The sequence below is a fragment of the Sinocyclocheilus rhinocerous genome, unplaced genomic scaffold, assembly GCF_001515625.1.
Source record: "Sinocyclocheilus rhinocerous isolate Xijiao unplaced genomic scaffold, SAMN03320098_v1.1 scaffold1211, whole genome shotgun sequence".
Classification (NCBI taxonomy): Eukaryota; Metazoa; Chordata; class Actinopteri; order Cypriniformes; family Cyprinidae; genus Sinocyclocheilus; species Sinocyclocheilus rhinocerous.
The window spans coordinates 760,938-776,664 of record NW_015670979.1 but is presented as its reverse complement, the minus strand read 5'-3'; the positions used below and the strand labels follow the sequence as shown (position 1 = coordinate 776,664).

At 35.3% G+C, this 15,727-nt stretch overlaps 1 protein-coding gene across 1 annotated transcript in view; it reads right to left on the bottom strand.

Moving 5' to 3' along the window:
* Window positions 1-15,727, bottom strand: part of LOC107734430 (neurobeachin) — a 128,615-nt gene that overhangs the window by 36,290 nt on the left and 76,598 nt on the right. The window contains 6 exon segments of the mRNA XM_016546381.1: window positions 108-187; window positions 3,605-3,773; window positions 6,123-6,275; window positions 7,048-7,156; window positions 8,905-9,038; window positions 9,606-9,803. Of these exon segments, the coding sequence (XP_016401867.1) occupies window positions 108-187; window positions 3,605-3,773; window positions 6,123-6,275; window positions 7,048-7,156; window positions 8,905-9,038; window positions 9,606-9,803 (843 nt within the window).

The window sequence follows — 15,727 nt, the reverse complement described above, 5'->3', positions numbered from 1 at the left end:
TATATATGTATATGTATATATATATATATATATATACTTACACGTAAATATATAAAAATATGAAAAATATTTATAAAAAAATCTATAATGATTTTGTACGGTCTCACCTTGAGAATGAGCTGTTTGAGGAAAAGAAGCATAAACGCCCGCAGGGATATAATCTCCTTCTGAGAGGGCCGTGGACCATCTGTAAGAAAACACAGTGGTTTACAGCGATTACATCGGTTGCACACATCTAAACTCTTAATAAACACCTGCGTATGGTGTTTAATATATGCGAGACTCTTAATATATGCTATTAATCATAATCAATGAACCAAAAAATTAACAATGCCTTATGCCATTTTGATTCCTAATTCTCCGTTTAAGCTTGTTGGAAAAACATATTTACGCGGCTGACTTCATAAAATATCTTTGAATATTTCGCAAAACTAACAGCTGAAAATCATGTGACTCATCTATTAATGAACAAACTAAAACTTCTATAAAAAATTTCAGGACAAGGGAAAAGCCGCAGGTTTCTTGCGATGGGTTCGAACAGAATTCAGTACAGCGACACACAAAACACAAGAAAAACAAAACCAGCACTTAAGACGCAGCTTAGGGAATACAAACCCCTAAATGAACCGCAAACCCCATTTCCAAACCACACAATCACCCTATTTCTCTCTCTCTTTTACAATCCCTCACTATCTTTCTCAAATAGACACACGAGCACTCCTCATCTTTTATTGAACGTGCAGCGCCCAGACGTTACAAAGCTGCCATGAAAAATTGACATCACTCTCTGTATGGAAAGCCAAAGTGTAACAGAAAGCTCAGTGCATGTGTGTGATGTAATGAAGCAGTTCAGCGTCCTCCCCATCTCAAGCCATGTTCATCCCTACATCAGGTGTGTGGCGCCTTTGTCCTTGCACTGCAGTTCAGCACTCTGTGTGTAGTTACACACATTTGTACGCTATGAACGTGGTCAAGGTCTATTTGTAGCCAGGTACATCCCTTGACCTTTCCCAGCTGCAATGATTTGGTGCAGTGAGAGAATTGATGATCGGGTGTAGACTGTGCTCTGCTTGAGATCTGGAGGAAGAGATTTGTCTCGGGTCAGTGTATGTGTCCCATAGTATTAAGCAGGATGACCACCTTACAGCATCCCAAGGGTCAAAGCAAGGCCAGTTGGGACGATCAATCAGTGCCTGTTATCATAACAGATCTGCTGCATACTTAAGAATATAAAAAAATATTTGTCAATGATTGTTCTGTGTGAAAATGTGCTTACAGATATGCAAACGAATGCTTAGTGAAATGCAATTAGAATTAGATTAACACTGTATTTGTCGGCCAAAAGTTTGTTAATTTACATTTACATATTTAAATCATTTGAGTTTTAAAATCCAATTAAGGCCAAACATAAATTAAAAGAAGTCTAAATTAACACTACGTTGCACAGAAACAAACACACTCACTCTACAATGTGACAGACCCATGCAACATCATGGGAAGGGCAACAGGGTTGCCATGGTGACGGGCTCTGCATCTAACAGAGATAAGCAGCCACAAGTCACAGTGTTATCTGAAGTACACAGAGAAGGGAAGAACCAAATGCAACTACAGGCTTGTCTAAACGGGCCAGTACATCCACTATATATTATAATATAATGGACGACATCCAAAAACTGAAGTACATGCACAGCTTTTACCAAGCCTGCAGATAAAAAAAAAAAGTACATTTTCACGTTTTTAAATTACTTTTGCGCTCACTTAAAATTAATCTTTAAACACATTCTAAATGTAATCCTTGGTAATTCTCAAAATGAATATCCATTTCTCATACTCTACTTTATAATGATGCATACATTCACTTGTAGCATTAAAAAAATTATTTTTAAGTGTTTTCCTTTTAATTTACTCAGACAAAACAGTCTACAATTTTGTATATTGACCTGCATTGGCCAGAACTGTAATATCAGTGCATCCCATATTATATATACAGTATATATATATATATATATATATATACTGTATATTGTTTTTAATGAATTCATTAAAATTTAATTAATATGGATAAAAAGTGACAGGAAAGACTTTCAAATTGTTACAGTTACAACTTTTAAGGTTACAAATGTCTATTTCAGAAAAATTCCTGAAAAAATCTATCACATTTTCCACATACATTTCAACAATGTTAATAATTAGAATAATTAGAAATATTTCTTGAGCACCATATCAGCATATTAGAATGATTTCTGAAGGATCATGTGACACTGAAGACTGGAGTAATTCAGCTTTGCCATGACAGGAATAAATTATATTTTAAAATGTATTAAAATAGAAACTGTTATAATATTTCACAATTTTTCTGGTTTACTGTATTTCTGAAAAAATAAATGCATCCTTGATGAAAATAATTTTTTTAAGCAAAAAATATTTTACCAACCCCACAACAGTAGTGTACCTTTGCTGTCATCTTGTGATGGCTAAATTTAATTACAGCATTTAGCGGATTTTAGTCTTAGTGTTTTGTTTTTCATTTATACTGTATATACAAAACAGTATTAATTTTAATATCTACCATTTATTCACTATCAGCCAGAACATAAGAACAATAATCAGCTTATTTGTATTGGCCAGAATTTTTATATTAGAAGCTTTTATATACAATACCATTTTATATGCTTATTTACCATAATCAAATATCATATCAGCATTATGTCTGCCATCAGATATGTTGCTTTTTAAATACGTTCATTGTTTACTTAAATGTCACATGTAAACTAAACAAATACAGTTGAGTTGAACAAGCAGATCATGGTGATCAGCTGTTTAAGGGCTAACGTTTATAAGCGTGTCAGATCAGTAAAACACATCATGAGGCTGTTATAGATGTTGGATGCTACAAATCGTTCACTTCAGACTTTAAAGCATTACTATACCATCTATCTAACTCAGAGACTCACCTCTGGGAATGACAGGCCAGGATGGAGAAAGAGAGAGATGGCAAACAGATGGAAGAACTGACAGATTTTGCATGTGGCATTTGGGAAAACAGTGAGAAGGAAGGAGAAACAAATGAAAGATGAACTACAGCAGGTACGAGAATGAGAAAAGAAGTAAGAGAACTATCAAATCAGAAAGTGGAAAACACTGAAGAGCGAGACAGAGAGAAAGTAATCTTGAGAACAAACCGGATTAAGAATGAAGATGAGCACCTTAAGTCTGAGGAACAAAAGTTGCCCAGGACACTAAAATAGACCGAGACAGAGGGAGAAAAAGGAGTGGGCAGAGTTTCAAACTTCATTCATGCTTAATATTGCTGGCTGCCTTTTTGTAGACACACTCTCCACCCTGCCACAACATACCGGTTAGCGTATGTGAGGACTTCTGAACTGCTCAGCTGTTCCCAGAACATGTTTATTTCCTCTGTGGTATTTTGTTTTGTTCAAAAACAAAATGATCATGAGATCTCACTATCTAGGGATTTCATTTAGGCTAATTTCGCTACCTGATCCTGTCGACAATGTGTAACTATTCTGTACAGTATGACGTAAAGTGTAAAGGATTCCTGTGAGGTGGTAAATTCTACAAATAGACTTGTTTGAGGACTCACCCAGGCCTTTAGGGGTGATACCGCTGCTTTCCAGGGGGTTGCTGGCCCAGTAGTAGTACTTGAGGGTGTGCATGAGCTGCAGGACGGTGCCCACTCTACGGATGGTGCTGTAGATGGTGGCGGTGCCAATGAATTCTGCCGACAGGTACGTGTAGAGGGAAAGTTGAACCTGAGAAATGGAAAACACACACAGTGGATTACACGATTTAAAATGAGCTGAAAGGGTTGTAACAAAATTCTGATAGGCCAATACAGAGTCAACGCCATGCTTAAATACATATGCTGCATTCACGCCATGTCATAATTACGATCATTTCGAGATGACAACATGTGACATTCTAATCGGAGTTGGTCACATCCTTGGACTCGTATATATGCATTTCTATGGCAACATTATCAACACCTAAACAGCAGCTAAATGAATCTGAGGCAGTCAGGTGGTACAGTGATCACATGGTACACATCATAGCTCTTAGAAAATTCCTAGTTTACAAGTTGTAATCATGAGTTCTACAAGTTGGTATCTCGAAATTACGGTAATTACGACATGGCGTGCACGCACCTATAGTACAGTTTACTTGTCATGGAATATATTTTCTAGCAGAAGGATGATTTTTAATTAAATGCTTAATAAACTAATTTGTGTAATAAAACAACATTATAATGAATACTTTGTCTTTAATATTACAATATAATTTTTAAAATAATTAATATGAATTTTTAAATAAAAATATGAATATATTTAAATATATATTTTTAAAGCAATAAGGCACTCAAAGCAATGCTAAATTGTAAATAGCACCTCAAAATATAATCATCACCCACACTACCATTCAAAACCACAATATATTTTTCTAAAAAAGTTGAAATTGAAAAGGTCTGTAACATTATGAATGTCTTTACTGTCACTTTTGATCAAATAAACACATCCTTGCTGAATAAAAAGAATTAGCTTAAAAAAATTCTCTAACCTCAAACTTCTGAGTGTTACTGTATATTACGCTACTGTTCCTTTGGCTGAAGCAACTGACAATCATTTCATGAGTCAGTAAATAAATATGAAAAACACAGCACATCCGAGTTAGATTTTTCCCTTTTACAAAGTTGTTCCTGTGAAGAAAATGTTCCAGTGTTTCTGTGTAAAAAGCCATTCTCCTGAAGCCATCCCTGTGGGACCCTCACACATACACACACACAGACATGTGTATCCCACATTTACACACAGCCATTTCTTACACTGATCAACATGGACATGCTAATTAGGCTCAGGCTTAATGAGGCTGCTGTGGAAACCAACTTTTATCAGTGTGTTTAATCTCATGTTTGCCCCAGCCTGCTGATTCAGGTCAATATCATGGGGACATTTCCCCCCTAACTTAATTACAGCTTTATACGCAAGCAGGTCAAAGATAAAGCAAGAAAACCAGGACCTCACAATGACAAGTTGAATCCACTAGGCTTTTTACATGTTCTAATGAAAATGTAAGCAGTGCCTGAGCAAAGTTCACCGCCAATGTGTCTGCTAAGGTGTTATGAATGTTTTATTTTTTTAACAAATTCCTTTTTTTCACATCAAGGTAGAACACTGAAAAGTGTGAAATCTGCCTCAAACTGAAAAAGCTGATCTATAGCTTGAAGTTTTCTTTCTCCGTAGCAGTAATATTTCACATATCTGCTTCCTGCACTCAAGCCTTCACTTCATCTCTCTATTTTTCATTCCCTCTGGATGTTTCTTCATTCTCTCTCTCATAAAGGGCTGTAGTCGCTGCAGGATATTCACTCTTCTGCGTGGACGGGTGAGGGAACAAAAGTGGACGATCGTTTCTTCCTGCAGTCATGTTTCCTAGGTCATTATCCAATAATTGAGCCTCTCTGCTTTTGTAGAGGAACGGCACTTTTTTCCCCCAAATTTGTGGATCAAGTGCCTTTGAATACAAAGCTTACGCACACACTTCACACCTCGTAAACTCGACGGATAAAAATATCTAGAAGCATATGCTTTGTGCAATCAAGTACACAAGTTCTTCAGACATAATGTAAGCTGACTGCTTGGGTTAGAATATCATTAACACTTATACTCTTATAAAAGGTCCTTTGGTGGTGGTTCCATGGGGCACAGATGGTATCAAGACTATATATTACATATATTGCAGGTCCTCTTAATGAAACAAATGATGAAACAAATGGAAGAAATCCAATTATATTAATGTGAAAGATGTAATTAAAATATTGATCCTCTGAATAGCAATACAGTGTGAAAATTTCCTGTAAGTTTCCTTGGTGAGCATAAGATACTTCTTTCAAACCGACTTCTGAAAGTTACTGTAAAATACTATTCCAAAATAACATTATTATACTTTGAAATAATATTATTATATACTAGTAAATAAACAAGTTTGTAAAAATAACGACAATGGCTATGGACAAGGAAATATTCAACAACAATGGACAGTTGTGAAATGTGACTGTTTTTTTTGTGTGTTTTTTTTTACCTTTAGCGTGTGTGGGACGAGCTCACCTTAGCTGGTGTATGGATCCAGATGGCAGCATTAAACAAAACGTGATCACACAGCTGCTTCAGTAAAGGAGCTCCGTGAGTCAACCCATCTAGATACTTGGCAAATGACAGAAACTGCTCCAAAACTGCCCTGGTGATGTGTACCCGAGAAGACTAATGAAGAGAGAGAGAGAGACAAGTGTCAGACAGAGAAAGTGAGAGACACAGCATAGAGCGAGACAGACCGTGTGTTTCAGGCTTTTGACATTTTTATTAACAGAAACGCTAGATAGGGGACAGAAAATGTGCGAGCCACAGTGCGAGCTGGATTCAATCCTACATCTCCTGAACAAGTGCTGCAGCTCAGTGTGTCTAGAGCATGTGTGTTACCCACTAAGCCGTGGCTCAGATTATCTTAACTATTTCAAGATATTATTAATTAAAATGATAAATAGTCATCGTCTGTAACCTCTGCTCATGTGAATCTGACACAATTTTGGCCAAAGACAATGCTCCAAAACTGCCCTGGTGATGTGTACCCGAGAAGACTAATGAAGAGAGAGAGAGAGACAAGTGTCAGACAGAGAAAGTGAGAGACACAGCATAGAGCGAGACAGACCGTGTGTTTCAGGCTTTTGACATTTTTTATTAACAGAAACGCTAGATAGGGGACAGAAAATGTGCGAGCCACAGTGTGAGCTGGATTCAATCCTACATCTCCTGAACAAGTGCTGCAGCTCAGTGTGTCTAGAGCATGTGTGTTACCCACTAAGCCATGGCTCAGATTATCTTAACTATTTCAAGATATTATTAATTAAAATGATAAATAGTCATCGTCTGTAACCTCTGCTCATGTGAATCTGACACAATTTTGGCCAAAGACAACTTCTAATTTATGATTAACTGATTTTATTAATTAAAAAAAAATAGTGGATGACTGTCTTACCTTCTCCAGTAAATAGCCAATAACCAGGAAGCCTTTTCCACCCAACATCTGCTCTTGCATGGCTACTGAACTTTTCAACAACTCCACTAGAAAAGCGAGGAGAGTGGCACTGCAAGTAAAAACAAAAATTGATATACGTATATATGTAGCATTTGTGAGAGAATGGGATCAGGATACAATGTGTAAGGGTTTAATAAACCAAAATAAAGGTTCCAAATGAGGGTTTTCATGAAATAAAAATTTTTTCTTCCCCACTGAACCTTTCAGCAATCATTTCTTAAAATAATAATTTTTTCTTAGTGTGAAGAACATTTTAAAGTCTAAAGAATTGTTTATCAAGGTTCCATGGATGTTAAAGGTTCTTCATGGAAACATCAATGCCAATAAAGAACCTTTATCTTTAAGAGTGCACATTTCTTATGGTAGCCAAATGTTTAAGGACAACTCAAGGGCAAGATAATGTATCCCAATGAGCAGTATAAAAAGAAAAATGTACACACACACACACAATGATGGTTCCCCTTCCTAGAAGCAATATTGTCATTCTAGCAAACACAAATTGTATCTTAGTTTCTTAAATGACATAGCTGAGACAGTGAGATTGCAGATGAAATCCTCAGTGTCTCTTTCAATTTCTAAACTGCCATAAGCTGACGGATGGGCCGGTGACCTCACCCATCTCCCCACAGACAGTAAATCCCAGCGGGGAGCATTACCACTGATCGATACCTCACAGATATCTGCTCCGCTGATTATGCCTGCCAGCTCACTGCTGATCTCTAATCTACTCGCCATGCCTGCAAGCTCAATGAGCAGAACTACACAATGACCTGCGAAATGAGGCTAAGGCCAAACTACTTTGAGGGGTCTCTCTGACTCCGAGAGTCTATGTGAACAAGAATGGTATGAATCTCTCAAAATCCCACGCTCTCTCCGTCACACTCTATTTACAAGACTAGAAGCTTTGGACTTAGGGCCTTAGAGAGAGGGCCATGCAGACATTACTGTAACATTTACAATGCAAATAATTACTGTTTTCAAACAGGTTTCTCAAAAACTCCCTCAGTCTCACATTGGTTGGACAAACAGATAGTAGTGTCGTAGTGCCCCAAATTCATGCAATTGGTTGAGCCAATGTTGCCATGTCTGTGGTTTAGGGGCTCAAAAAAATAAAAAAATAAAATGTAAAAATGGCTTACTTTTGTATAGTTTACACAGTCGTTCAAAAGTTTTTTTATGTTTTCGAAAGAAATCTCTTATGCTCACCAAGGTTGCATTTATTAGATTAAAAATACAGTATACAGTAATATTGTGAAATATTATTTACATTTAAAATAACAATTTTCTATATTTTAAAATGTAATTTTTTCCCTGTGATGGGTAAAGCTGAATTTTCAGCAGCCATTACTCCAGTCTTCAGTGTCACATGATCCTTCAGAAAACATTCTAATATTTGGTGCTCAGGAAACATTTATTATTAGTATCATTGTTGAAATCAGTTGTGCTGCTTAATATTTTTGTGGAAACTGTGATGTATTTCTTTTTCAGGATTCTTTGATGAATAGAAAGTGTTTCAAACTGAAACCTTTTGTAACATTATAAATAGCTTTACTGTTACTTTTGACCAATTTAATGTATTCACTGCTGAATAAAAGCTGTAATTTCTTTCAAAAACAAAAAAACTTTTGAATGGTAGTAGTCTCTGTATATTAACCTTGGATAGAAATGTGTAGTGTAGGAAAAAAAGGTAGAATATTCTCTTATAGATATAAATGGCATATGATAAGCTAAAATGAAAGATCTACTAAACCCTACATTAAGTTCAGTGGATCTGCAGTCTGTATGGTCAATACTCACCAGACGGTCGTCTCCACAGGGCTGTCGTTGGGTTGCCTGTAGTCCAGCTGTGAGAAGAGCGGGAAGAGAACTTGGATTCCTCCAATAGAGTGGATGGCGCTGTGGATGGAGTGAGTGACGATGGCTTTCACATCCTGCATACACAAGCAAAAATGCACACTTGCTTAAGGAAACTTTCATAGAAGGTCATAATGCATCATATATACAGTATACAATTAAAGCAAAAATGCACACTTGCTTAAGGAAACTTTCATAGAAGGTCATAATGCATCATATATACAGTATACAATTATAATCAGTTGTATGATGATAATAAGCTGCATGTTGTGCCTTCAGCCCCACAATATGTGCTTATATTTTCTGTTACAACCATGATACGTCAACGTCATCACCCTTACTATAAAAATATTAGTTGGATTTTTAGATAAATTGCCTCATTTTAAGTAGGTAATGAAAAAAACTGCAAATTCATTTAATACTTAAATAGAATATGGTTCTTTCTATATCAAAACACACTTTTCACATTTAACAAAAACAAAGAAAAAAAAAAGAAACTTACATGAACATGTTTAACTAATTAATCCAAAACATTTCCTCTCTACATAAATATTTTTTCAGTTTTTTAGCCTGTTTTTCCCCCAGTAATCAGTAAACAGCAGAGATAAACATGATATGTTGTCTGTGTGAGAGTAAAAACCGACCTGCAGCATCAGTGCATGTGGCGAGTGCACAAATATGGAGGGGTTTTCCCTGGGCGAGGACTCTAGGCACAGCTGTGCGTCGGTGGCTTTAGCGTTGTAGGTGAAGGCAATGCTGCTGGCCAATTTCCCATCATACAGAACCTGCTTATGGTGCTCCGCCAGGTGGATGTCGCTTTCCGACTTGAACTTAAACGTGCTCTGTGAAGACAGAGAAACACATAAATGAAGTGAACACATCCTTCAAATGAAGTTCTCTCACATTTTGCTTCTCTTTCAGTCTCTCTTGGTAGCAGACGGTGGAAAGCACCAGGGACTGGGCCACATCCCAGAGGACTGATAATAATAATAATAATAATAATAATAATAATAATAATAATGCTTTAATTACTGAGGCACAGAGCAGCCAGACACACAGGCGTACATTATGTTAATGAAGCTCTGGCTGCAGAAATGTGTCATTTCACTAATGGTGTTAAACGTTAGTGTGAGTGTGTATCGGTACGAGTGTGTGTGTAAATGTGCATGTATCTGCAAAATCTCTCTCATGTAAAGCACTTTGTGCCACTAGTGAGCAGTGTTGGGGAAAGTTACTTTTAAAAGTAATGCATTACAATATTGCGTTACTCCCTAAAAAAGTAACTAATGACGTTACTTAGTTACTTTTTATGGAAAGTAATGCGTTACTTTCGCGTTACTTTTTAAATATGAGCAGGACTTGATTGTTTTTAATATAAGAAGTTCCATTTATAGCAAATGTAAAAGCCCTTTCACACCAAAAAGTATAATGAATAAACCTCATGCTGAAGGAAAAGTAAATTCACGTTTGTACAGTAGAACGCAGGAGAAGAAACACTCTTCAGCAATAAAAAAACAAAGCACAATTGTTAGTTTCTCTAAAGTCATTTTTGCTTATTAGTATGGTTGAACTGGATCATCAAAGGTCAGCAGCAAAGACATTGGTTAATAAAATGGGATTAGATACATTTGTGTTATTTAACATATTTAATTATTGCAGGTTTGCGTCATATTCTGAGTTTGCATTTCATTGTTTTAATTCATTTTGATGAATACTAAATTTGTTTTTTGTGAGTGGGATGATTTAATGCACATTCACATTTAGTTTAGAACTTGCGTTACTTTACTAGTTACTTGAAAAAAGTAATCTGATTACGTAACTTGCGTTACTTGTAATGCGTTACCTCCAACACTGCTAGTGAACTACTCAACTGAGGGAGTGAATGAGGGACTTACTTAATTCATGCAGAATTTTATGGAGCCAGATCGGCCTCAAAAATAATACATTTATAAGTTTTGATTGGTGGATTAAAAGCTCACTGCGATTGGCTGAACGGAACATCCTTTAAAAAATATATTTATGAATCTTAACCTGCCAGGAAGGTCTCAAAAATACCGCACACAAATTCAAAGCAGTCCACGCATGTGTGATGATTTGCAAATGCAGATTCAACGATCCATAAATACATGTAACATCATTCATAAATGTGTGATGGAAATTAATTCAAGAACTTGATATATACATATTTGTGTAAACATTTTACATTTATTTAGGTAAGATGCTTTTGTGTGAGCATTTGGGGAAATATTTATGCATTTACTTCTGTATTTATGAATTGTGCTTTGAATTTACGAATCGGATTTTGTAAATGTAAATTGTGCTGTGCATTTATGAATTTTGTTTTATAAATGTATTATTTTTTAGGACGATCTGGCTCCATAGAATTTCTTGACCATGCATTTTGTATACAGTATGGAATGCTCAGAAAGAATTTTACTCAGTGAACTGCGTTTATGTAATTGTTTTAGACAGATAAATGGGTAATTTAGAATGTAAACGTGCAATTTAGGAAAAAATTTAGGATGTAATAAAGACATCCATCCATCTATTTTTTACTTATGTAGGGTCACAGGGATGGGATGGCCAATTTAAAGACATATAACATCGAAACTGACCCCATTTACCCCATTATAGATGCATCCAGTCTTACTGTGTGCTATTCAACAGTATTAAAATAAATGAATAAACACTAGTAGATACACAATAAACCGTAAAATAAATAGTAATATCTAGTAGTAATATCTGCAACATCTAATTGCCCCATGAGTCTACAGCAGCACTTCTGAACAGAAAGGACAGACGCATTAGAAATGAGAGCAGCATAAACAGTCACACACACTGAGCAATTTTTTTAAATGGTAAGATGCAAATAAACCCTTGCACTGGCACTGTGATTCACTGCAGTTTCCTCAGGCCTGCTGCCAATGTGTCCACTTAGCCACACACTGACTGGCACTGAACGCAGCATCAAAACTTATCTACCAGACTCTGTTCACACACCCTGCCTCACCCCCCCACTCCAGACATAAATACACACACACACACACACACACACGCACGCGCGCACACGCACACACACACACAATTAGCTTAAGTTTAACTAGCTCTCGAAATAGGAACATATCCTAGCCTTCTATTATTTATGAACATTATTAAGAACAGCACGAGAGGGTTTATTGTGCAGAGTCTAAAAGGTAAAGCACAGCATGCTATCAGCACACTAATTAAAGCATCAAAACTAAAAATATATACAAATATAAAAACAATTCTAATATCTAAAATGTACCTAAAATAAATATATGAAATATAAAATGTAAATAATAATAATAATAACTTTATAAATAATAAAACTATAATGCTATTTACATTTATGCATTTTGCAGCATTTTGTCAAACAGACAACAATATTCGTAATATAAAATGTCAGGTTTATTAGACAACTAGATTAGGATAACAATAAATAGATAAGGACAACAATAAATAAATAAATAACAACTATATAAACTATACAATTAATAAAACTATAATAAAACTCTACAAACAAACAAACAATTAAATGTTTTCATAAAGTTTCATGAACTCAAATACTCAAATACAAACTTTATTTGCTGATGTTGAAACCAAGGCCTTGTAAGAGGGGAAAATATTAACCAATAATCAATATTAATCTATAATAATAATCAATAAATAACATTTAAAGCACAGCATGCAGTTAGCACAATAATTAAAGCATCAAAACTACAAATACAATTTTAATATAAAAAAGATCCATCTCTAAAATAAATATATCTAAAGTACAAAAACTATGTACACAATAAACAAACAAACAGTATAAAAATATATAGCACTCAACTGACTATTTGACTAGCTGGTTGTTTTATGACCATCAAATCCACCAACATGAATCATCTCTATTATTGAGCACTTTTCCCCGAGAACATCCCAAAAAAAGCAGTTCAGAATCACAAAAACTATGCAAAAAGAGAAAGAAACCATTAACATGGTCATGCAGTCAGTGGGCATGAGCACAATATGTAATCAGGGCCAGTGTTCCAGCATATTCACGTGGCATTCATCTGCTCCATCACAGAGGGCACAGGAGCACCAGCAAACTCAAGCAGCTGTCTGGGAAACGGGTCACTGCTTCAACACAGCCTATGGCTCATAGCCCATGCTGCAAAGCTAGCACACTTTTTCCCTTGCTGTCTCTCTCTCTTTTGCTCCTCGCAATCCCATGAGAGGACAGCTGCACCAGCACCAGTGACAGAGACTAACAGCACTGAAATTAAGCAGAGCTTTCATACACTCTGGTGATCTATATAACTTATAAACACACACACACACAAGTTCGCCGGTCCAGACGGCTCTCTTTTCGACAATGCCAAGTGCCCCATACCTCACATGCTAATTACCACGGCAACGCACAGTCAGAAAGCAGCTTGTTGGCTGTCACATGCTGACCAGACATCTGGACTTCCTCTGGTACAGGGACCACATCAACTGGCTGCAGCAGCAACACACACTCAAACCCAGACTTTCACAGACAGACAGATAAGGACACAAATGAGCAACACATGCATGTAAAAATCGGCTTCATATGACCTGGCATGGCATGCTATCACTAGTTTTGTATTATGAAGTATGTGTACTATGTCTGCATTCAGTATGTGTACTATGTTTGCACCTGTACATTTTATGTATGCATGAATGCCCTGCTACATTTGCAGAAATGTGCAATATATATATGCAATAAACAGAGAATACTCTACACTAAATCCCAGAATGCAATGCGCTGCACTTCACTTGACCTTTATTTCAAGTGTGACCAAGCATTAATTCCTACCATCCCTGACTCATTATTTCATCAGACTTCCAAAAGTTGACATTTTTCACATAAATTAAATTGACAATGCAAGACTGTTTTTCACCAGATTGTTTGTTCCATCATGCAATCGACTGAGGTCATGTGACAACAGTGTAGCATACTACTGCTTGAAATTTCATCTTTGCATAATACATACTGTTTCATATACAAGAGGTTGAAATGAACATGCAATGAGGTCATGTGACAGAAATATTGCATATTGTTTCTAGTTATCTGCAACCTTTATTGCTACATGCTGCATACTTTCAATTTATTTTCAAGACGTTATTAATTTTATTCAACAAGGATGCATTAAATTGATCCAAAGTGACAGTAAAGACATTTATAAGCTCCAAATCAGCATATTAGAACGATTTCTGAAGGATCATGTGACACTGAAAACTGGTGTAATGATGCTGAAAATTCAGCTTTGCCATCACAGCAATAAATGACATTTTAAAAAATATTAAAATAGAAAACAATTATTTTAAGTTCTAATAATATTTCACAATAATAATGTTTTACTATATTTTAATCAAATAAATGCAGCCTTGGTGCATTTGCATGTTTTCAATATGGTGACAGCAGGAGGAACGGCTGATGCTGCACAAGGTAAGCTTGTACTAGTGACTAGTAAAAATAAAGCAGTGGCTTAACAAGACCTGTAAAAGATGATCACATTAAAAATCCACATCAAGTTTTATATCAATAATGTAAAAGATTCATTGCATACATCAAGTCTCATCATGATAGAGCGTCAGAGCGTCACACACTCATCAGACAAACACACACAGCCCATGAATAATCCACACTCTCTGCTCTCTTGATTTTTCTTTTACAAGAGGAACTTTTTGTCACGTGGGTACATGGATTAATAATTAAAAATCCCTCAGTAATCCAGATGAGGTTAACTCTTTGTGCCAAAAGAGAGAGAGAGACAGAGAGGGAGACATGCTTTCATTTTTATTCTCAGATTTAATAAAGACACTTTCTGTCTCCGTTATCCTGGTTTAACTTAACACTAAATACTGCCTAATGAACTCAGCCTGGTTAAATCTAACAGGTTCATAATCTCTCTTTAACCTGCTGGTTGGGCTCATAATCACAATCTTGTTAACAGCCTGACTATCCTAAAAGGCTGCATGTCTGGATGATAAATATTTAAAAATATCAAAATATTTTGCAGTTTGCTTGTTTTTTTTGATGATGATGATGATATTCAATATATTTTGATATGTTTTAAACAACCATTATTAAATCCATTTTAAATTCAATTTCATATTTTAATGCAAGAAGTAAAATACAGCTTAAATCTTTTTTTTATTTTTTTATTTTAATTTTCCACTAAACCAGAACAGGGAAGAAGAATATTTGATCACTTTTATTTATATTCACTTAAATAACAATATTGTTGTTATTATTATTATTACTATTATTATTATCAACCTTAATAAGATTAATCAAATATGAATCAAATGAATATTATTAAACAAAGTTAAATATTTCTCTGAAAACATTTAGATATATGAAATATGTCACAGGGACTTTTGTGTGCTTAAATGAACTTTTGAAGTTTTGAATTGATTCACTGAAACGGACTGTTTGAACGGATTCATGGAAATTAATCCAACTTTTATCACTTTCATTTATATTTAACAATAAATAACAATATTTATCTAGTTTTTTTATTACTGTTTACCTAATATTATTAATTCATTTAAAAAGAAAATTAAATAAATATTACTAAGCAAAAATAAAAACATTTGTTTTTGCTAAGCTATTTTTACTAAAATATTTAGATAAATAAAAAATGTCACACAGAGACTTAAGTGTACATTTTTGATTGAGGATTTAAATGAAGTTTAAACGTTTTGAATCGATTCATTGTGATAGACTTTTTCA